A 25,119-nucleotide genomic window follows, 5' to 3' on the forward strand; every position below is an offset into this window, starting at 1 on the left:
TTTCACACTTTCTCTCAGAGCAACCTCTCAAAAGAAACTCATTATACAGGGTTCTCATAGACTCCTTTCTCCCCGAGTCAAAAGATCTCCTTCTGCATTCACACCCCATGATATCTGTGAAGTAAAAATGGAGGATTGGTTTTGGATCACCGAAACGGAATTACAAATAAGCTGCTCTTACGTTCTATTAACCACAGATAAATTACAGATCCTGCTCCTAGGATACCATGTGTAAAGGTATTTTTATAGCAAAACACTCGAGAATATGCACATTTCCAATCAACACTCAGATGAAGCTCACATACCTGTGTCCTTGTATTTTTCTCTGTTTAACAGCTTTAAATGTTTGAGCATTAAAGCCTGAGAAAAAACAAATGTTTTAGAAATGCTGGGCGACAATAACTATTCATGTAGTGGCTTTTCAATTACTATGGTAATATACATATGGTTTCATTGTCTGTATAATTGTGATATAGATAGTTGTGCTACTTTCCAACCAACAGCTACAACTAACAAGCTATAGTGATAAACAGGTAAGGGTTTCTTCATTCTCACTCAAACCCGACTTGAGTCAATCTGCATCACCCCACTCCTAAAGATGTGTGTTAGTCAAGCACTCAAACTGACCAGACCCACAAACAGCAAACTCTCTGTCTGTCTCTCTCCTGATGGAAAATATGCACTGAAATAGGCAAATTAATTTATTTGTGTACACAGTACACAGTTTTATATCAAACAACCCTGATGTATTTTTATGTTGTTAAGCAGTAAGCAGTAAGCAAAAATATTATTAAAACCTGACAGTATAAGTAGTATCAATTAGGTCCACGCAGTCGCATAAAGGCAGCAGGACACATGTTATAGTCCAATTTATGCTTCTGCATCAAAGCTACACCATAGGTGCGGACGTAGCCTATGCATGTGGCCGAGCATTCATAGTTGTTAGGTTAGGTATGTGTGTGTCGCTCTGCAATTACACCGCCGAAACGCTGTTACTAAGCAGATTATGTTGGAGTTGAAGCTGACAGATGTTGAAGAGCAATTCATTTTTCTTAAAGAACTGCAAAAACGAAGACGAAGACGTTGTCCTTGTTCGTTCATTGAACGCAATTCAACAATGGCGGTGAGTCTCAGATGTGAATGCGATTCTACCAAGCGGACCAATCACAGCTCTTGAGGTCTGTGTCGCATCGACATGTAGTTACATCTTTGGAAAGGTGGGCATCAGGGTACAGCGTAGTGCTCTGCGTAGGGTACACGTCTAGGTGTAGTAGCAGTAGACGTAGACGCAGTAGCATGAATTGGACTAAACATTTATACACTGCGACATAGAGCAGAATAAAAACTGAAAAATAATACATTCTATTTAAATATATCATCAAAGTTTTTATTTTCAATTTGTTATGTGTTGTGTTTTCATGTATCTGCTGTGTAACATCACAGAGTATCAACCCACACTGCAGATAACTTCTCCATGCACGGTGACCTGCTGCCACGTGTGGTAAGGATCGTGTTTTCACTCTTGGCAAAGAGAAAGTTATTTATCTCAAATTGGAAAATGCATTTCAAAAGTTCAAGGTGAAATTTGTATCAAGAGGTTTACAACTATGGTGAAGTACTGTAATTAACTTAACTTTTCAATTACGGTTTAACGCCATAACATCAAAGTCTTTGTAACTGCTTTGTTTCATAATGAACATTAGTGTTCTTTCTTTTTCATCACGCTCCTCTAGATGTGCACACTGGGACTTTCAACATATCAACATGGAAAAGCTCTGAAACTGGAAAAAAAAATAAAAATGGAAAAATGCTTCATTGATCAATAGAGAGGTTGTGGTTTGTTTTTAATGTAGCAACAATGTATCAGTTTGTGTGTTAAAAAAAAAATCACTATTAAGTAAATTCATCCATGATAATGTTTTTGAAGCTGCATTCATTTTATATTTTGAATTCTTGGGGGCACTGACCTAATAAAAAGTGAATATGGCAAACATGATGGCAAACAATTGCCTATTTACATGCAGTAGACATGGAGCCACATTAGCATTCACTTGGTGTGATGTTACTGAGTGCCTGAGTTGTTCAGAGCAGAGTCTGTGGGCTGTAAAACCAGGATGATGAGCTACAAAATGCTAAAAAGCTCCGGAGAGAGGAGGGTTTGTCTCAACAAGTGACCTCTTTATTTTTCACACATGCTATTTGATCCATTGTTTATAGAAAAATACTGATCAGAGCAGCCTTCATGTTGTAGTGGCAACATATTAATATGAAATGCTTATTTTCACCATATACTCAAAAGACTTGAAAAAGCTTTCTCTTTTAATTTTCTTTTCCACGTTTTTTTTTTATTTGGAGAAACTATTGTGGCACATTTGGTGCAGAAGGTATTTGGAAAGCGGTGACCTGAAGACACTCCAGAGAGGTGTGGGGATGACAGTCCTCCTGCAGACACGGCCTCTCAGAGGAGGTAAAAGGCTTTTCCTGTCTCTTTCTCTGTGATCTTAAAAAAATAAAACATACAATTCTCATAGTACAAACCAGTCAGTCACGCTAGGTGGCCTCCAGTGAGAATTTACTGCACACTCTATACTGTCATGTGAGGTTTGTGGTATTAAGTACGGTATGTCTAAAACTTAAATGTTAAAGAAAACATTTATTATTTTTAGAGACTAAAATATACTGACTCATTCAGAAGTTATCCCAACTGAAACGTTGTCATGGTGAGGACATAGGTCCAACCTTCTCTCTTTAAATTATATTTCTATACATTTTAAATGCAACTGTAAATGTGTTTTGTAGGAAACACAGAAATAACTGGCGGTTCAGAAGCGACCTTTACTTTGAAGGAACAAATGAATTATGTGCTGGGTTTATAAACAGCAGGGACGAAAGTGGATGACAGTCAACAGTGTTTGGCATTAAGATGAAATATTACAGGAAAGAGCCACTTCATGCAATTCTTTATTTAATTCATATAATTTCTGCTGCTTTAAAGCCTCTCAATTTATATAAATGCCAAATGCCTACTGCATATTCAGGCATTATTTTAAATCGATAAACAACACTTTTGCATTTCGCTGTAATTTTTACTTTTCTCAGGTTGGAAATGTCTATGTGGACGTATGCCGGGATGGGTTCTTTAATCGTATGCCGCAGTGGAAGAAGACTTTAACACCTCCTCAACCTCATTTACACACCTTCAGACCTTTGCTTCAACAAGTTATTTGGTAGATTTTTCCCATGTGTGGAAGTTAGTTTGTTCATGACAATGGACACTGAGGTTCTGAGAAACCTAAATTCAAACTAAAGCACACAAAGAGAATACCAAGCAGCCAATAAGATACTTTGGTATTCTTACACCTGATCATTGTACGTCTACTGCTGGTGTATCTTATTATGAAATAATGTTGTGGTAGCAAGAAAATGTAATGCTAGCCTGCCAAAATGAAAATGGATGTCTGACACTGTGAATGCAGATGATTACAGAGCAATAGACTAAAACCTCATGTTATTTTATATAGCAAAAAATAATATTAATAATAATGACAAAAGAAAATGGACGGAAACGGAAACAGAAACTTGTTTCTTGTAAATTGTAAAAGGTGACTTTTGGTCGAAACCCATTGTGAACTCAATGTGATAATTTGTTTGTGTCTCACATAATAGAACTGGAATTGATATAAGAACTAGAAAAACATGCTGACATGTCAGTGTTTGTTTGGAAGTATTAAAGAATAAGGAAAGTAATTATTGAGAAGAAAAAATACTGTCACCAGAAAACAATCGGCAGTGGCACTTCTCACCTCCGGCTCTGCTCCAGAGTCAAACTGTTGTTGCCACGTAACACAAAATGATTTCACTGTGAGTAACCGGGGACTCATTAGCTCACAACCTGACATCCCTGCTGACAAAGGCGATTCCCAAACCCGCCTTTCAGAAGCACAGTGTTTGCGCTGCACTTCAAACCGCAGACTCACCTTGTGTTGGGCCTGCGCTGTGTTTGCTACAGTAGCATCCGCCCTGCTGCTGCACTCTGCTGAAACCTCACACTGCTGCACTCGTGGACGCCACCTCAATATTTCATGGACAAGGTGCGCTGAAATCGACTGGGCTGAGGATATCTGCCCTGTGCTCTCTGCATTATTCACTCCCATCTCTCGCTGCTGGGCTCATTTGTGTTGACAAAGGACTAGACGGGAGATTGTGATTCGGTCTGTACCGCTCAGATTCAACTATTTTTATCCCACTGTGGATTCAGCGGTGCCAGAATGACATCACCCCTCCATTTCAATGCGGAATCATTTATACAGTGCAGGGCAGGAGGTTGACCTCTGTCGAAATCTGTTCCCTGCATGCATCAATTACACATCCATCGTTCAAGCTGATAATCACTGAACCAAATATGGAGCCAGAGCATCTCCTTCTGTAGAAGAAAGTGAATTTGGTGACATTTACTTCACCGAGACATTTGAAGCCTGTATTTTCCCCTGAAGTCAGTCGTACAGGTTGACTGTGAGAAACATCTGTTCTCCATCTCCCAAGGCGACGGCGCTTCAGTTAGCACTAGGCATAGTAATGCTAAATATGTAATCACCATATTGGTCTTCTGGACGAACGTTCAATCATCTTTGTCGACAGCAGTCGCAGGTTAATTACTGATTGTCACGCCCATAGCAGAGACTGTAGCCTGCAGTGAAATACATTATTACACAGAAACTAGAAATACCACACTGCAGTTCGATGCCTCTGCCAACCAGTGCAGTTTCCTTCTCCATATAGATTCATATAAGGTCACCACGACCTTTACATTTGACCACTGAAACTGAATCAGATAATCCTTAAGTGACCACTAATGTTGAAGATATTCCCTCAAGACGGTCTTGAAATATTATATTCGGGAACATGTTTTGTGAGGCCATTATGACCTTACCATTTGACTTTTAAAACATCACATTTGTTTATCTGTGAGACCAAGTGAACATGAGCGCCTAATTTGAAAGAATTCCTGAGACATCACAATTACAAGGCAATAAATGTGTTTTGAGTGTTGTCATGGTGACCTTTAACCTCTGGCCACCAAATTTTAATCAGTGAGTCCAAGTCCCTAAAGCTGATCTTAATAAATAACTTTCAGGAAAAAACAGAAACATACTTTGTGAGGCTAACTTCGACTTTTGATTTTTGGTTACCAAAATGAAATGAGTTCATCCTTGAGTCTAAGTTAATGTTTTTGCAAACTTTAAAGAAATCCCTTCAAGGTGGACTTGAGATGGCACGTTCATATGAATGGGATTGATGGACATACATACATATGAAGAGGATTGGGAGAAGCCTACATAGAGTAAATCCCCATGTCATTTTATATAGTCAACAAATAATAATAATAATAATAAGGTTAACTAAAGGACATCAATGGATAAAATAACTACACAGAAGTGTCTGATTTCTGTTTCTATTTCTCTGGCAGACAAAAAGTCTTATTTTGTCTCAATATGCACCCTACAAAAGATGAACTGTATTTGTAACTCTTGCTCTAGTGTAGAGGTTAGATCCAGCTGAGTGGTGAATGCAGCATCTTGACACAATTTGACTGGTAGAGCATCAAAAACGAAACAAAACAACCAACAGATGTGTTGAGACATGAATGAGTCTTGGATATAGAGAGATGAATAATCAAATTTGAACATCATTCCATATACTGTGTGATTCACACCATCAAAAGACTCTGGGGGAAACCACAGGGATTCTAGTGTGATGTGCAGCTGTGATTCCAGACTACTGAGAGGTATCAGGTATCTTTCATGGATATTTTGCACACGCTGATGCAACACATATCTGCCGTGTCCATATAGCAACGACACAATGATGCAATTTACTCTCCAGACTTTTATGTCTTTGCCAACCCACAGTAGGAGCTGCTGATGGATCAATCCATATCCACTCCCTAATATCAGCCTCCGAAACTGTAACTGGACCGTTCGCTTAGTGGCCTGACCCACTTTAAGCAAGATGTTTCTCACAATGTGTCCTCCCGAGACTCGCAAGGCTAATGGTGCTATAAATTGAAATTGGAAAGAGAATCTCTGAGTGTGTGATGTCTATCTTTTATTGATACATTATTCAGCGTTTTGGGAATGATTTGATTAAAATTTATGGTGTGAATTCATCTCGGACAGCTACTGCACATTAAAACCAACACCTTCACTTCTAAATGCTTACGTGGACTTCTAGCTGGCATGTACCACAACTATATAAATCTCCTAAAGGTCAGAGAAAGTAGAGCCGGAGGTAGAATTGACTGAGTGGCAGAGAGTTACACCAGCAGAATAAAGACGGACGCCCTGATGCAGATCTTTTCCGCTCGGCGGGAGTATAAGCTTCCCCTCTTTCAGGGGAGGAGGAGCTAGGAGCAGTCGGCCTTACCTCCGCCACAGGCACTCCCTCCGGAGGGCGACAGTGCAGTACGATCATCCCATTGATTGGCACCTCCTTCCCCTGGGGGTCCTGCTCAAAGTTTTTCCTCAGGTCTGTTAGGGGAGATAAGAGGCAGCTGTCAGGTGTCAAGTGTTACGGTCAGCCTGGCCTCAATCCTCTTCGGCAGCTAACATGCCAGCGTGCCCCCAGCTCTGCACGCTATGACCTTCAAAACCTGCTGCAGCCTGTATAGGAAAGAGAGGATCCAATGCCCCTGTGCCTAGTAATCTGTTGACAAGGTGGTTTGGAGGTTACACAGGATGGAGGAAGTCAGCGAGGACTGCTCTGATCATCCTGCTCACTCATGTGCACACGATAGTGACAGATTCTATTCTGCCCATTTTTCAAATTGCTTTTACTGTGCCGCCACTATCAACTGAAAACCTTTAAAATGTCATTCTCAATGAGGTTATGAATGGGTCTCAGAGCCTAGGATCATGAGAGATTCCCTGCATATAAGGGATATAAATACACGGAAGAAACTCAATAATTGTGCCTTAAAAACTCTGTTCAGCTGGCAGGTAGATAAGTGCAAGTAAGTACAAACACAATGATATGCAAATCCCACAAGATAAAGATCTGACATCTGACATTCTTCATTTCTTTCAAGGACAAGAACAAACATCCTTCCTGTGTTGATGTTCAAAAGTGCTTTCTCTTCAAGGCCATATCAAAATCAAGCAACAACTGCAGCAATTGTGGCCTTTAGCTGCTGGATCACAGCGGCTGTGAATATTTCATCGTGTCCAAACTTGATTGGACAGACTTTGACTGGAGGAATTGATTATTTCACAACTAATAAATCTGATGCTGCTTCTGATAAGGTTATATCAGCCCGCTGTGCTAACACAGCATGCTTCAGACTTGATAATAAGCTCCAATCTGTGAAGAGTTATCATCACTGTGACAGTTTTGGTGAGCCTCATAATACTTCTGCTTCAACCATCAAGACAGGAGGTTAGCCTACAAGACACCTACTTCATCCTCTCATGCTGACACTACACTGGACACTACAGTGACTCACTGGCCCTGTTCAGACCTGGTATTAACATCCGTCCTGAGAGATCCAAGTTTGTCCACACCTGGAATTAGAACGTGACCTGAATGTATCTCCTGTGATCACTTGGGATTTGTTCTCTACAGGCAAATAAACACGACCTTCAGTTGTTTTTGTGAAGACCAAATAATGTTGTGTTCACCCAGTCAAGCTTACAGATGTGGCTGATGACTATGTTTGTCTGTGTGTCAGTGCGAGCGAGAGATAGTGTTGGAGAAAGAGCAAGCAGATTCAGGAGGGACTAATTGAATGAATGCGCACAGCTGGGAGCGGCTCTGGCTCAGGGGGTTGAGCGGGTCGTCCTCTAACGAGAAAGGTCGGCGGTTCGTTGCCAGTCTTCCCCATTCCGGCTGCGCTGCTCTCATAGAAAAAGTTCTGCACAAGGCTGCACTGTAAGTAAGTATCAACCATTATGTGCTGGTCATTTTTAGTATTATTGCAGTGGCAACAAACAAATAGAGAAATGAGATATGCAGAAATACGTTTGAGTCAGAGGACGTCACCTAATCGAACCTTCACATGTGGCCCAGGGTGCATTGGTGTTCACTTAGTGAAAAGAATTTGGCCACATGCTTCCCAGACCCAGTACTTAGTGAGTACCACCTGTGATTGGATCACTCAGGACAGATGCTAATAACAGGTCTTAATGGGATCACAGTTGCAAAGTGTTATTATGAGACGGAACAGGCCAGGGTTAACTGGTCAACATGCTCATGTCAATAGAAGAAAATTAAAGTAGACGCTAAACAAGACTTACAATCGACATTGTTTGCTGGATAGTAATAGCGGACATTAAGTGCTAAAATCTAGGAGTAATGCAGAAAAAAGTCCAAAGACAAATAACCTGTCCCAACCTAAATTAGAAACACACACTCTACATTCACTTTCACTTAGTCCTCTCATCATTTTCTTGCTCAGCTCTAATCATGGAAAGCAGCAACAAACCTAATGATACATATTACCTGCTAAATTCCTTAGCCAAAAGGTGTTTCCATACTCACAGGCGATGCGGACAGTAGCCTTGCGGCTCTTGGAGGTACCGAGGTGGCTCCAGGCCACACACAGACACCAGTAGTCCTCAGGGCCATGGAAATCTTCTACCTGCTGACGGGACACATTGATCATCACCTCCCGCACCTTAAGCCCTAGGACAAAGGAAAACAAAAGACAGTTTGCAAATTTATACAAACAAAATATGTTTACAAATTGAATTAATACATTTCTCTCTCTCTTGGAATGAGAAAGGAAAACTGAGCAGAGCCGATGCATTACCAGCTATCAATGAGTTATGGAGGAAATAAAGCATAGCAGTGCAAAAAGGTTGGTTCTTAAAATCCCTGCTATCAGGGGAAGCCTTTATATTGTGAAAAATCCACCTATAAGTCTAGTTTTTATATAGCTCTTTACGATATTATGGTTATATTATTATCCTTTATTTGTATTCTGTTTTGGTTGACCAACATTTGTGTGGTAATTATAAATATTATTTCTTATAATTGATTGCTTTGGTATGTCTCTAAATGTAATTGTTTTTAACAGATTTATTCAAGTTTAACATCCTATATATTGTCAGTCACTTCTAATGCACTTTGAATTGCATTTGATTTGTTTGAAAGGTGCAGTATAAATAAAGTTTGATCCATTGACTGATTGATTGATGTCATATCCTGTGTTGGTCAAACATGCCATGGCAGGGATCTGTAGCAATGTTAACAACACAAGTTATATTTGCATTACAAGTGCTTACACTTAACAACTACAGGTGAGGCGGATAAAAAAAATACAATTAGTATCATTGGATATCTGGTTCTAAGTGTTGGATAAATGAACATTGTGACATGATGAGGATAGTAGACGATAAGTCAGTGGATCACTATCATTAAGTTATTCCTCCTGATGAACGTCTGAACCAATGTACCAAAAAATAATTATCTGCCAAGACATTTTCATGAAAGCCACAAATATCAACCTCATAAAGGTGCTAGGTAGGTATGAACATCTGTGGATCATCTCTGAATAAATGTTTTTGCCAATTTATTGAGTTGATGTTGAAGTATTTTTGCAAGATGCTCCTCCTTGTAGCACTATTAGAAATTAGAATCCAATCTCTTGAAACCAAGGCTATTTGTTTTAAGGGTCGTGGTAATCAAGACAATATAAATATTTCTGAATAAACCTGCTAGTGACACTGCTACAAACAAAAGTAAACAAGCTTCATGACCATGAATGTCTTCACAAGATGTCACCTTCAGTAATGCTTGTTTAGACATTACGGTTTGGACCAAGGTGGTGGACACAACACAGAACTATGCCATGATTCAGTGCTGAAATCCTGTATTAGGGTCTTGCGTTAGAATGGGTTTTTAATTGTGGTAATACCAGTCACTTGAGTCTAGTCAGATTTACAACCACAGTACATTCAGCACAATAGGAGGGAATACGCTAACTGGAAAGCCCTGCATTCTAAGTAATGGTCCTTAAAGAGTCCTTAATCAATACCTCAATACATCTACAGGCTTGGTTCGGTGATCAATGGGCTTTACAGGATTAGTTATGCGTAAGTTCTTAGGAAAGGCTGGCACACTTCCTAAATCAGTGCATTCTCCCCCTCTCGGCTAGGTTCTGAGAGCATCGCTAAGGAAATTGGCAGAAACACAGACCCCTGGGGCCTCTACTGTATGTTTTGAGCGCTCAGTGCTGCTAACAAGAGGAAAGCTAAATCAGCTGAAGCAGAATTAGCATTAATAATTTGGACTACACTTAACTGCTTCAAACAGCATATGTAGGCTCGCCATGCAAGCGACACCAGGACAATATCCAGTATTATGTAACACAGAAGGCATGCAGCACTGCACGCTGCACAATGCTCTTATTATACCAAATTAAAGAAGAAGAGAAACACACTCTTTCAAAATCCTCTTAGGCAACATGCTGCAAGCCCACAGTTGGATATCTTCGTCACCCTGTCATATGGCCACAGATGAGTAAACAAAACCCATATTTAATCTGAGTCATCGGCTTAAGGCCTGTCACATGTGTTTTCTCACTGCTGCACAGAGACTTTTGCTGCCCGCAGGCCATATACCCACAGCTGGATTAAAACCAAAGGATGTGCGATGTGCTTGGGACTGCAAAAGACCAATACCCACACGCCTCCCTCACAACACCCTTCACCCCGGATTCTTATGGCTCTTGTGCTTCCAGTGTCTCTGGTAAATAACTCTTAAATCAGACATGCTTACTAAAGTCAAACAGCCTCACACTGCGGCTGCACAGCTTGCGAAGCACTGAGCAGACTACAAAATGAATACCAATTAAACTGTGTGAATGGCAGCTGGGCTACAGCAATGGATCCATGCTGCGGTTCGTGGTAAAATTAAGAAATGGAGAACATTTCGTGGCAGGAGGTCTCCACTGTTCTGGGTATGAATGACAACAACGGTAGAGTGGGCTTATTTCTTTTTGTCACGCCAAACATGGTAGAAACAAATTATACAGTGATACAAATTTGGGGGTTCATGTCAACATGGTGAGTGGTGATGTATTCGGTGACCGGGATTGTTTAAATCATGATTGACAGGCCTGACATAACAAGGCCACATTTAAGAGGAGTGGTAAACAAAGCTGCAACTCTATGGTGGTGTCTCCTAGTCGCAGGCCCCGTAGAGACTGAGACATGAGCATAATTCATAATTTTTTCGAGCAGCAGCAGAATGCTGGCAAGTGACAGTTTGTGTGGGAAAAGAGACAGCAGAGAAAATAATGACTAATGACTTTCCATGATGCCCTCAAAAAGTGTGAGGCTGTGGTTTAAAGGAGAGGAAGAGAGACGGCAGACAGACTGATGGGGGAGACAGAGAGAGGGGGGAAAAAAAGGCAGTTGTAAGCTTTTCCAACAGAGAGACACATTTCTCGGAGTCCAAACCGGCATTGACAGGTGGTTTGCTGGAGAGACGGAGACAAGTGGTGCCACTGTGTCATCTGTCAGCCCTATTTGTTTATACGCAGAACACTGTTGACAGGGCTCATTAGACTAAACCACTTGATCTGCTCTCCTCCCCAGTCCCCTCCTCACTCCTCGCAGTTTCCTGAGTCACTTTATAAATTCATCCGAAATGGCAGATTCACTCAGAGAAAGACTGGCACAATGGCTGGTATACGTTTTGGTTGGTATTGAGATCCACTGAGGAAACAAGTGTTGCTGCTGGAGCTTTGGCGAAGAAAACTTTGTGTTCAAACAAAACAGGAAGGGAATTTTCATGTCGCGATCCTCATGCGAGTAAACACAATCTGTGAATCTGCTTGTTTTCCTCCAGAAAAGAGGAGAGGAGGACTACTGGCTGAAGTGACTACAATTGCTGCGTTGTAACTGTTGTGGGTACACCAGAAAAAACCAGCATCATTTTGTGTGTCCAAAAGACCATCCGGAAGTGCACACAGTTCGGAGAATTTCTTCTCGAGCTGTCTTGGCAATGGGATTAATTCTTCATGCTTTCGTGACATTGCGTGATGCAATGTTTTTGCTCGATATTTCACCTGAAGCGAGTGAAGCTAATGACAAGAATTTCATCTTTGCATATATTACATCATGTTTTGCATTGACTTTGTAGGTAATCTCAGCAAGTATTTGCTTCATGTTTGCTGTGAACGTACCATCAAAATCAGAATGTTCATATCATAAGGTTTTAGCTTCATGGGCCCGAGTCCAGAAGAAAACTTTTCTCTCATATCATCTTTCTCTGTCTCTCTCTTTGCACATATTTTCTCTGGTTCTCTTCTGTTAACTACCCAATAAAGGTAAAATGGGAACAGGCTGCAGTCCCATAGATCAATATTAGACTTTACAGAAAATGGCAATATCTGCCCAATGCACTGTCAAACCCAAAATGATGCTCCATTGGCTCCGAAAAGAGTGGAAGGGGAGCTCAGAATTAGACTTGTCCATCCTCACTCGAGAGGGCCTGCCCTCATTTTAACAGCAGATGTTCTATTTAAATATCTGTGGGGATGTCAATACTGTCTAAGGGCCTGCATTAAACCTTGAACTCTCTGCTGCAGCTCAGATTTTTATTAATATCATTTGCAATCAGTCAATCAGCATCAGTAGTGTCATTTGATTGGTGCAATATCTGTGTGGTTGTTTTATGTTTGAAGAAGTTTTCACCATTTACTTAAATTGTATTGGATATGGCTGCAATGCTGTTTACACTTGAAACTCCAAAAATGTTTTGTGGGCTCACCCACCCCTCCATTGGCATAGTGGTGAGTAGATAATGAGTGAATTTTCATTGTTGGGTGAACTATCCCTTCAAGCAGTGATTTTGTGAGATTATGTTTCCAACAAAAATAACTCAGTGTGTACGCAGAGGAAGCCCATTATGAAGGCATTGTGAATTCTGTGGGTTGCCTGTACTGTGGGCAATCATCTCATGTGATGTCAGACAATAAGCAACAGGAAACAAATACAATTGTTCACTCAAAATATTCACCCACTTACTTGAGTACACCTTTCCAGTGAGTGAGTGTTGCTGTAACCTCAAACTGCAGAAAGCCTCTCTTTCAACATAGCATTGATTTGACCATTTTAGAGCCAATATGGTTCTGCTAACAAATGTAGGAGAATTCTAAATTGTGAAGCACTTGATAGCCCCATTATTGTCAGCCAGAGGTAAAGTGGTTGATGACAGCAGTAGCCTATAGTCTGTGTGTAGTAGTATGGTTAGGTTATGGGACCAGCAACATGACCACATCCAATAATCTATGGTTAAAATGTATTATCAAGCAAAGTGGGAAGTTCCGTGAAGCTACTGAACTTACACAAACACTCTGACACATTGAGCCATGGTGGATGTTTAGGTTTGCACCTCACGTCCTTTAAAGGTTCAGTGTGAAGAATTCAGTGACATCTAAAGGTGAAGTTTCATGTTGCAGCTGAATACTCCTTATCTCACCCTCCCCTTCCCAGCATGAAAGAGAACCTGTGGTGAACTTCAGTTGTCATGGAAACTCAAACGGTTTTAGTTTGTCCAGTTTGGACGACAGTAAATAACATGGCGGCCTCCACAGAGTGGACCCCCATTCATGTAAATATAAGTAATACTGTAAGTGTTTAAATATAAAGGTTCCATTCTATGGTAAACAACAATTCATACAATTTAGATGAAACACACCAGTGAAAACATCACTAGGATTATTTTATATTCAATTTCTGCCAAATATCCCTTTCACCTACATCTTACTCACTGGACCTTTAATAGCCTAGAAGTGTGTTTCTTTGGCTAACCTTAACAAAGCCCTGAATGTTCCTTAGTTTTAGTTGCCTAACCTTAACAAGACCTTGTCCATAGAGATGTTTGATCAGATAACCCACAAATAAGAAGGCCACTGGCAAACTATATATGTTGTCATTTGTTGAGGAACTCTTGTTGACCTAAAGAGCCAGTTAGATGGATGACATTTAACACAGTAAACGGAAAATAAACAGGAACAATTAAACTCAAAGCATCCACCCTGACCATAGTGGGTTAGCATTTCAGACTGCAACACGGCCTCAAGCAAATACAGTGATAGTACTTCAAGGTTCTAAATTTGATCAATTGCCACCAGATGTCGTAAGTTTTTTTAATACATTTATTTTGTACTATTATGATTTAAAAATGTAATAAAAAGAGCTACATGAGTTATCAATATAACGGTCACCCATCGCATAATCAACTATCTCAGATAAAGATAAGTACATTTGATATTTAATAACCAGGATTGTCTATGCTGGGAATGTAGATTTTGCTGGTGGCCATTCTTCACCAAGACAACCAGATAATCTGGCTAACTAGCTGGCTATGTGGTTTAGCCATGCTGCACGTGCTGCTGGACACAGTGCAGAACAGGGACTGAAAATGACATGTCCACCACTGACATTTTGACCCGTCAAAACAGGACGACAGCACAACTGACTGAGTTCTGTACAGGAAGTCATGTCAATGTGAGAGAGCCAACAACACCACAACCCTGAAACCGAAGCAGCTAAATGGAATTCAGCCATTGGTCATATAGTCATTACATCAGTATTTTTGCTATTGTCACAGATCAGAATATCTTCTTTGGAAAAAGTCCTTTTTGAACCCTAGACTGAGTCTAATGATCCATTGAAACATATTTTAATATGATAAGACTGCTTGGCTATATTGATTTACTATTTATTAGATATTTAATGTATTAGATAGATTAATATATATTTATTATTATCAGGTTGAATCTTCCCCAAATACTTCCCTTCAAAATAGCAAGTGATTTTTACACTATACCACAAAGTCTCTCTCACACAAATAAATACACACATGCCGAACATCACACACACACGCACACACACACACACACACAGTGTAACACTTTCGTTCAACATCTGTGAAGTGGAGACATTACACTTCCACAGGGTGTCTCTCATAACAGACTGCTGTCAGTGCTGTCAGCCGAACACTCATTGGACAGCAGGTTAAGAGAATTTTATGTTTGCCTCCCTTAAAAGTACTTTAGCCGACTTTACTGACAGTAGGCTGAGGGGATCCCAGAGGACAACAGACATCAACTACGCCACCTTGGTTTGCGCTGTCAACCGCTTCCATTACCTTCCTCGACTTCTGTAATTGTTGGTTTTGGAGTTAGGTCGCTGTGGGACATGACGTGCATTGTGAAGCCTGCCATGCTGTAGCTTCTGTATAGCTCAGTGTACAAAGATACAAGTGAAAATACATTGAAAATAAGAGTTGACTCAGGGTCTCATAGACGTATACATATACTGTATATACATTTCACACTGACTGAATTATAATACTATTTATATTTTGATCGATCCTTGTCTAAGTGATGGAATAACTAGTAACTGTCCACTGGTAAGAAATCTCAGTGTTTATAGAAATCATCTACCAACTAATTCCACAAACGTCTGTGTGACTGTGGAACGCATATCTCACAAATCTGTCTCACGCTTTGCACGCCTACTGTAAATGGCCCGAGAAAGTGCAGTTCAGAGTTTGTCGTGATTTGGACACACAATATGTTCAATAATAATAAAAATGTAATAAACAGACACCCAGCGCTCTGTAGGAGTCAGTGGGGGTGGGCAGCATGCCTTAAGTCTGTATACGGTCTTCTTCTACATCCTAGGATAAATTACAGCAGCGATCTGTAACTGGGTCAGACCGAGGGTAAAAATCACTGTGATGACATATTATATTTTCTGACTGAGACACGCACACAGGCACACAGCATGGGTGCTGATCTCCATCATGGCAACAACATTCATAGCATCAATCTCTGTTTGAGAATTCGCCGAATAAAAGCATTCTAAAAGCACAATATTCTTTTTGTTGCTGTAATACTATATGTTGACGTGAATAACAGAGTTTTGATTCTGAAAAGTTGTGACCTTAACAGACCTAGCACTGCACTAGTTGTGGTAAATGTCCATAATTTGGAGATTCTCAATTCTATTCATGCCTAGATCATAATTTATGGCGATGCTTGGTCCAGTTGTGCTGTTCATTTATTGTGTTTAACAGTGTGCAGCAGGCATGAAATACCCGTGGGCCCTTCTCACATATATTCATTTCATACTGCTGCTAGCTGTCATTGTCTATTGATGATACTGTATTTGTAGAGATTGCTGTATGGCTGTTGTTTGGTGAGCCTCATCTTGGACCATTCATTTGATCCAACAGACTCTGTTGAATCATCAGAGCACTAATGTCACAAGCTGTGCACTGATGCTAAAATCTAAAATGCACATTATATTTGCAACAGCTTCAGGAGCTTTGATTATGGTGTGTTAATATTCAGGCCCTCAGGGTTATGTATGTTTGATCAATGCCGGTGAGGATACAGGAAGTATGCTGCCTTCAGTGGTTTTCTGCCATGTCTTGGAAACAATAGCTGCTAGCCTCCAGCCAACTGCAAGTAAATTATGATGGTGGCTGGTGAGTTAGTGGATTCGATAGGTAGCAACCATTGATCAGAGCTTGTTTTCTACTCAATAAACCTTTCTGTCTGGTTTGAAAATAAATGACTGAGCTGGACATATGTGTAGCCAGCAGAAAAGAGTGGGTCAGAAATATTTATACTTTGTGTTCATATACAGTCGTCAGATGTCAGTTGGATTGTAATCCCACTGTAGCAGCCATGATAAAAAAAACACAGACAAACCTCTCACGTCGCCCAGCAACACACATTCTGTTTGTTTATGTTAAATGGGCTCTTATCAGCAACACTTTGTGTCGTCTCCTTTTGGATGTTTTTCAGGAGGAGCAGTGCAGATCCTATTACTGATGCATACAACACTCAACGGACAGGTGCTCTTATCTGCACTGGTTGTAGTGGTTCGGCTGCAAAGTGTGTCTGCATGCTAATGAAGCTAATCTCACTCAGATCACATCCACTTTATTTATCGAGAGCTTAACATGCTGCCACTGGTATCATTACATGGGTTTGTACAGATATTGTCAGATGGGTGCTGTAAAGTGTGCGCAGTGCATGACATGAACTTTACAGTATCTAAATTATACTGCGATGTCTATATGAGGATTGAAAACATGTATCTTTACAGATTCTGGTAACTCAGACTATGTTTGATCAGACTGTTTCTGGAACCCTCAGTTTTAATATAGTTTACTCAAAAACAACAGCCATTGACAGAAACAAAGAGAGGCCGCATAACTATGTCAAATGAATGGTAGAAAACAAAATGGACCTACAGGTGGTTGAAGAAAGCAAGCAATATGGTCTGTTCTACAGCCAACTTTAGTTTTAAATCACAGACTAGGCTGCAGTTTGAGGTCAAGGTGCAGCCAACTTGTTAACCTGATAAGTTGTTAAAACAGGTAATTCATTGTATTGTTTAAATATATAGGGTTCTGTTTACAATGTACTATATCAATTAATGAAATATCAGAAAAATCCGCTCTGATCGGGAGTGATTGAAACGTCACACCCAGGTGAATGAGCTAATTTGGCAACACAGAAAGGTTAAGCAACAGTTTACTGGCAATGGGAAAGCAACCAATTGCTGTTTAAAAAAAAAAAAGTGTATATCCACTTAGTTCTGTGTAAAAGATCCTGATCTGATATTAGAAAATTAGAAAATCTGGAGAAACACAAACGTGAGCATGATTATGAAAACAACAAAACATTAAACTGTGCCATGCTTGTACTGCAGAGGATTTTCATCTGGATTTTTGCATTATCAAAATTCAGTATTTTCAGTGTATATAGGCTCAAACATACTTCACAAAGAAAAAACCTCTAAAGGTATAATAGTGTCAGTCTATTTAATAACCTAAGGGAGGGCAGTTTTTCTCCCATTCACACATACAGGTTTTTGTTCTGCAGTGATACGGTTTGGAAGTCGGTTCCTAATGCTTTAGAGAACAGGCTGTGTTTTTTCAAATACTATTTTCATTTAAGTCTCTGCTTGTGAATTTAAAGAAAAAAAACATCCATGTTAATATAGCATCTCCATTTTTACCTTCTTTACTTCATGGCTAGAAAATATCCTCCTACTGACAGGCCTATTGGACAAAGGCTAATAATAATAACCAATTATCAGCTTTAACTGTCTGGCCCATGGGCCATACATGCTGTGAGAGCCACAGCAGAAATCCTTAAGTAAAACTTAGGGCACCACACTTTTAGATCTGAGAACAGCATTAGCACATTAGCGTCATCCTCCATCAGGGTCTCGTTACATCTGCTCCAGCTCCCCAACCAGGGCTTGTTTCCACACCAGGATTTAATGGTGACAGAAGATTCCTGCAGCCACTGTCTCCTCGCTGCTCAGTAACCGGCGCACTCAGAGCACTGAGGCTTTGTTCAAAATGAATCCTCAAATTAGCCATGCCCACATTCATATTGCATCCCAGCAAAACGTTTGCACACATACACGCAGACATACACACAAATACGCTTTTGGATGTGTATGGAGTCACTGGATTCTCTTTCACCTTCATCTTTTTGGAGAAAGGATATTTGATAGCGGGCCATTTTTTTATTCCTCCCAGAAAATAGGAACTTTTATCTCCCAACTCCATTAGGCCGTGTGCCCACTCCTCAGCTCTGTAACCAGAGAAGTCCCAACCCACAGCCATGTCTCCTTCAAATGATACCCAATTTCAAGCCTGCAAAATGTGAAATCAAGCCTGACAAACCCAAAACACGCCACTAACAACTGACACATCTTGCAGCTTTATGAGATGCAGAAAGCAAAGGAGACTCTATGCAGCGATGGCAGAAAACAGCGGCAATTAAAACTACAGTGGCTTGTAAACAAGAAAGTTGTTTTGTATTTCTCTATGTGTTTCTGAATGGGGATTTAAATTGAGATTGATGCATCAAGTCGACCCACTCAAGTGAAAACTCATTACTAGCTTTAGTATTTTGTCTGTAACTGAATTCGGCCGTGGTGTGTGCAGGGAGCAGGGGAAGGGTGGTGGTGGTGTAGTTTCTGCTTCACGCACTAAAATGTGTTTTACTGAACCATATTGGGCACATTAATTGTAATCATTAGCTCTACACTCCTTTGTGTTTTAGTGCAGAATTTGTCTAAATTACACCTGAATCTGCTTCATCTTTCCACACAATTCAGATCATTTTGTTTTTATACAGTGGTGGAGCTCGGCCAAATGAACAGGGAGGAAAACATTGAGCCCATGGGTGTGGGGCACTGGGGCTATTATTTAGAGCTGACGGCGTCATGAATAACTGGACTGACAGCTGTGCCAGGGTTGTGCCTCGTCACGGATACTGTTTGTGACTTTCATGCACAGAATTGCGAGGTGCAGCCTAGTATTAGTGTATGTAGTTTTCCACAGGTTAAGGACAAAGGCCTCATTTGTGCTCTTAATGTGACACATGAGAGACATTTAAAACAAAAGGGGACCTTAGTGAACTGACAGGAACATAAATCAAAGACTTCCTCTGATGTACGACAGAGAAACACCTTTAAACCTTTAGAGACAAGTAAAAGAACTTCATAATTCTAAATACTACAGGTAGTCAGTGTCTTAACCGGTGCACTAATATGAATATATTTCTTTATTCTAGTTAAGTCTCTGGGAATCTGACCACAGCATTTTCAATAAAAAGGCAATTACAGTAGTCACAGTAATACAAATGACAAACTACTGCTCCATTGCATCGAAAGGAGTTGATGCACTCTGGGATTAAGCATATCACGCATACAACTGTAACACCCTAGCTTCAGTTCAAGCCAGGCACCTTGGTTGTATGTCACATTCTTCTCTCTCTTCTTTCTCTCCACATTCCTGCGTATATCTACCCAGCCAACCATCAAATAAAAACAAATGTGAACCTTCCAGTCCTGCATTGCTGAATTGCTGAAATCATGCAATACTGAGCAGCTCCTGGAGTCATGCCGCATCCTCACTTTCATGAGTAAGAGTCACAGCGCACCTTCCCAAGGGTCAAAATTGTATAAAAAACCCCCACTAGTGCTTGCATCGATAATCCTGTGACAGCTAAGGTATTAAAGTCGAATCCGCTGGCTCATCAACCGCAACAAAGGGCTCCTTTGTCTCTCATATAAAAGAAGAAAAAAAAACACAATAATAATCATAAAACCTTTACAGCCCACTCCTCAGCTCTGGCAGCAAACATGTGGTAAGGCTAAATCAAATCATCTCCAGGAAAAAGAGAAGCATCTTTTTCACACCAACAGTCTATAGTGGTATTTGGGTGTGTGTGTGTGTATGTGTGTGAGGTGTATTGTTTGGGCCACATCCGGTTAACAACCCCATTAACTGGCTCACAAAGCAACCCCGGGGCAGCGATAACATCAATCCCGACTTTAGAGGCCATTACATCTCAGTCCGAGATATCTGCGCAATGCTGGAAAAGCGAGGTGAGGGAGTAGCTAGAAGGGCGGATAGGTGTCACCACCAGTTTGTCAAGCCCAACCCTCTGTCGACGTGGTAACCCCATCCTGACCAACATGCGGACACACACACACACACACTAATAAAGCTCCAACAAGTACCTGTGGGCTGCTTTTGCAGGTGAGGACCGTTTATCTGCTTTAGTTAGGCCTCTACTCCACACGAACTGTATGCTGAACAGGAACCAACACAGACTCACAACTACAAATACACTTTCTCTACATATGAACAGTATGAACAACGCAAAAACACTGGAAACAAAATAGACACCAACACACTCCCATTAATGCACACTTTTGTTATGATGTACAAAGGCGTAGATGCAATATCCATAGTGTCAGCATCACACCAGATGGCTGAGAGACACACATAATGAACATTAACTCTCATACAAACACAAACCACACATGGCAATATGTACACACAGATACTTACCATCCACTTCCTTTCACCCACACACCACCCACCCACACAAACGCACACACGATACCGTTTCAGCAGTGTAAGAAGGCGAGAGCTTTGTCCACTCGCTGTTCACCGATGATAACATTCACACTCTGCAGATGCTGGAGAGAAAGGTCAGTGAACCTCCCCCCAGCACCACCTCTTCTCCTTCCCCCTGCTCATGGGTAACTATTGAACTCTGGGATTCTGTAAGGAAACATATTTGTGTGCAACTCGGAGTGCTTAATAGCCAGATTCCTCCAAGGGAGACTTAACTGCCTCAATTAAAATCACATAAAGGAGAAAGCGCGAGTCCTAACAGCATAAACACGTCTCCTCTTTACAGCAAACAAGGATAAAGAGTTTCCCCCTGATGGAGCCAGGTGGATGCTGTTTTCCTCTCAAACTCCCATGTTGGAGGCAGTAATCACGATTAGGGAAGTGCCAGGAGAGCTGGCACTGATGAGTGACGGCTCCCCCCACCGTCCTGGACATATGGGTGGGAGGGGACTGTTTTACACCCAGTCAGCTCTCCCAGCGGGCCCCCCCCCCCCTCTGAGCGTCTCCCAGTTATGGTGAGACAGGAGGGTTTTCACAGCAAACTACGTTAGGGGGTGCTGAGAGTTGTTCACAATAGGAAATAGGACAGATTTAACTTGAGGGGATGGAGTTGAGAAAAAAACACCTACACTCAATTTACTAATCTCCCAAGGCTGACAAGGATCTTAACCATGGGAAAGTCTTGGTTTGCATTACAGTGAAATGAAGTTTGTGAAGGTAGGATATTTCAAAGGTTGGTCTATTTTCAAAGTGCTGTATGCTGATCAGAAATGAAGGCACCACCTCTGCTTTACATGCACGGATTCTAATCACCATTGCAAAGACTTTTTTAACGCCTTGAATTACCTGTTGAAATGTTCAACTGCATTTATCAGTATTTATTAGAAAGGGTGGATTTAAATACAATGTTTAATTTTAGAAATTTCAATTATAATGACAAAATCACAAAGAATGATTGCATCTGTTTCTCCTCAGTTCCACTTAGAAACTTGTGTCTTTTAGCTCATTTTCCTGGTTTTACAGCAGCTGTTTTCAGAACAACAAGCTGCTTCGCACTAAACAGAAGTTGTGAAATACAATACATGAGCAATACTAAGATGCAAGTACCCACTACTAGATATACATTTACTGTAGGCAGCTAAAATTCAAGCATCTGTGCAATCTGAAACTAAGAACCACTGTGTAGTTGGTGCAAAAGCACTGCATGTTAGCTACAGCTAACTTCTGTGCAGTCATTAATATTGGTGAGAAAACACATTTTACCCGAAATGTCCAGTGGTTGTATGTGCTTTAAATACTAAATAAGCAGATGCCCATTAGAAGTGAAAAAGTGCACTGCAACAAGTACACAAGCAGTGCTAGCTTGATGCTGTAGTCTTCGTCAATTTTGTGATAGATCTTTTCCTTCGTTAAAGTGTAACTTCACTCCTAAGGTTTTGCTGAAGTGTCTCCCATTAATCTATTAATGGACACACATACACACACACGGACACTTTTGGCTTCTCGCCTCCAGAGTTTCCTGACAGCCAAGACCACACTCGTCCCAAGTTGTTGGAACTGCCAGCACAGATGGCTGGTGCCGAGATAGCCGGGGCTAAACCGTGTCTGAGGAGCACGGTGGTCCTGAGCCCCCGATGGCTGATACAGCCACCTATGCCAGCAGTTCAAACTGTTTGAGACACATCCGAGGGGCAGGAGAGGATAGAGGACATTTTTTAAATGGTGGACAATGTGGTGGTTCAGGGGTTTAGTTTCAGCATAGATCTGATAATAAGTGCAGGTTTCCAGATTTCCTCTGACCAGCGGTCTTTGGTGGTGAAGGGCCACCCATCTTAGATTAGAGGGTGTTAACCTTTTCAGATATACCTTTCATGACGTAGACACATCCCAACAGGTTGATCCTGCTTTAAAAGTTCCATGATGATTCAAAACTATTGGGTGGTTTTATGAGAAATGTGAATTCGATTTCAAAACCAGCATTCATGTATTTCATCAAAGAACAGTCGTTTCACGTGTGGAGTGTCTTTAATCTGTGTCTCAATGATTTTCTGTTCCACTGTTTTTTTCAATACTACATCCAGATATCTTGGTCAGTATTGTCATTCCAGGTGTATCAGTTTGTACTTTGATAGTAGCTGCTCTACCCTATGTTGTCACAGAGATATTGTTCACTCAAAAAAAAAAAAGAGCTCTCTGTGCAGTGCACCATGATAAAGTGTGGCAGAAATGTGCTTCACATTTAATCATTTTGCTTCATTACTGTTCATGTTCAGTCAGCATGACCAGGCTTTTGGCAGCAGATACCAGTAACTGGACTAAACCTGACAAATTCTCTATATTCTCCTGCAGATTTTCATTCTTGTGGTCATCATGGGACACTTAAACTCCCCACTGAATGGCAGGCTAATGAAATTCTGTGGCTGCTGCTCCTTATGGCGGGGTGAGGCAGATTCCATTACAGGCTTTACGGACTGACACCCCAAACACTGTTGAGTCAAATCCTAATCCTATATTGGTTGAAGCCTGGGCAATATTCTTTTCATATAGCGGGGATCTCTTCATATTTCTCCCACTCGTCTAAGATACATATCAGCAGAGTTATTAGAAGAGTAGAGGCCATGAAAGATGTCTGGAAAACTTAAACGGCTCTACCAGCCTTTCTCGAATTCAATAGATGGATTTACTTGACTAATAATGAGTCTTAAAGCCCTCTGATGAAGTGACTGGTCTCATATGTGGTATAAATACAAGTGAATACAGAAAGGAAGACTTGGATTTACTAATATCATAATCCGGCACAAGCCACTGGTTAAATACATATGGTAGAGACTTGCATCTAAAACATGGCTATGACCATGGCCGGATTAAGAATCTAAGGATCCCAAGGGCATGAATTTGTTGTTGGGCCCCTGCTGACCTGCTTTGTACATATAAACTTATTTTTTTCTCAATACAATAGCTTAGCTCTTTGCTGAAATATAACTGTGTCTGGGTTTTTTCCGTGTGTCACATATTACAAAGCACATTGATAAAACGCAACAATATTTGTGAAAAATCTTCAGGTGAGCAAACTCAGCTAAAATAATTATGCTATAGATGTAGATTTTGAACTGGGACCCTCTCGAAGACCAGGCTGACTGTAGTAAGAAAGAAGAAAGTTCTGATTTTAGTTGATATCATTATATTGATGTTAAACAATTTGTCTGATCTTCTTAAAATCACACAATCAACATATCGATAAACTGGCCAGGCTAAAACATTACTTAAACATGCTCGATGAGGCTGGAGTGAATGGTGAATGGTGAGTGCTTTGACATGTCTGACATATTACATTCATGTGTAAATGTTACATAATAAACATAATAAAATTGCTGTCCCACTTTATCTGGATGTGGTAGATAGTTTCTTCTGAAATGGCACATTTCTGCTCTGATGTTCACCCAGTATATTTCTGTAATTCTAAAAAACATATCATAGCAATTTTAGGAAACACTATTAACAGTGTAATGATTTACATTCATATGTGTGACACCTTCTTGCATGTAGCTCTCATCAACAAGGTAATGTACTGAAAAAAAATCTCTAAATAATTTGTGATTATGTGCCCCTAAAAAACATGTTTGTTAACAATCAACATTTTATTCATTCATCTATTCATCGTCATCTAATTTCCATGTCTGGGACACATACACTCCATTGCTAATTTATTAGAGACACCAAACTAATACAAACTAATTCAGTATAAGATAACAGGCCTCCTCCCATCATGAGGATCTGAGAGTTGCTATTGAGCCAGTTTGAGAAAAGTGTAGATTATTTTAATAGACTGTATTTATGCATTGTTTTTACTGCAGAAATGAGTGGTTTCCACTGACATCTGAAATGCCACACAACTGCTTTGCAGACCATGTGTTCAAATAATCAACTTTAGTGACTGACTGATGTGGTATTGAGTAAAATCTCTCATCAGTTACTGGAGGGATTGTCATGAAATTTAGTGCAGATATCTATTAATTCATTCATTTACTAATTCATCCTCCCTCTATACGGCATTTTCACAATCATATAAATATAAACAGGTTGCTTAATGAATGGCATTCAAATTGGTAACAGGTCTACTTTGTTTGGTGCTGCTTAGATGTT

At 40.5% G+C, this 25,119-nt stretch overlaps 1 protein-coding gene across 3 annotated transcripts in view; it reads right to left on the minus strand.

Annotated features, from left to right (window-relative positions):
- The window catches only part of unc5db (unc-5 netrin receptor Db), a 184,353-nt gene that overhangs the window by 67,723 nt on the left and 91,511 nt on the right, over positions 1-25,119 (minus strand). For all 3 annotated transcript variants that reach the window (XM_020093970.2, XM_020093968.2, XM_020093969.2), the window contains exons 4-5: positions 8,533-8,676; positions 6,424-6,527 (exon numbers count right to left, since the gene is read on the minus strand). In XM_020093970.2, coding sequence (XP_019949529.1) covers positions 6,424-6,527; positions 8,533-8,676 — 248 coding nt within the window. The remainder of the gene's footprint in view (positions 1-6,423; positions 6,528-8,532; positions 8,677-25,119) is intronic.

The sequence above is a fragment of the Paralichthys olivaceus genome, chromosome 4, assembly GCF_024713975.1.
Source record: "Paralichthys olivaceus isolate ysfri-2021 chromosome 4, ASM2471397v2, whole genome shotgun sequence".
In the NCBI taxonomy this organism is placed as follows: Eukaryota; Metazoa; Chordata; class Actinopteri; order Pleuronectiformes; family Paralichthyidae; genus Paralichthys; species Paralichthys olivaceus.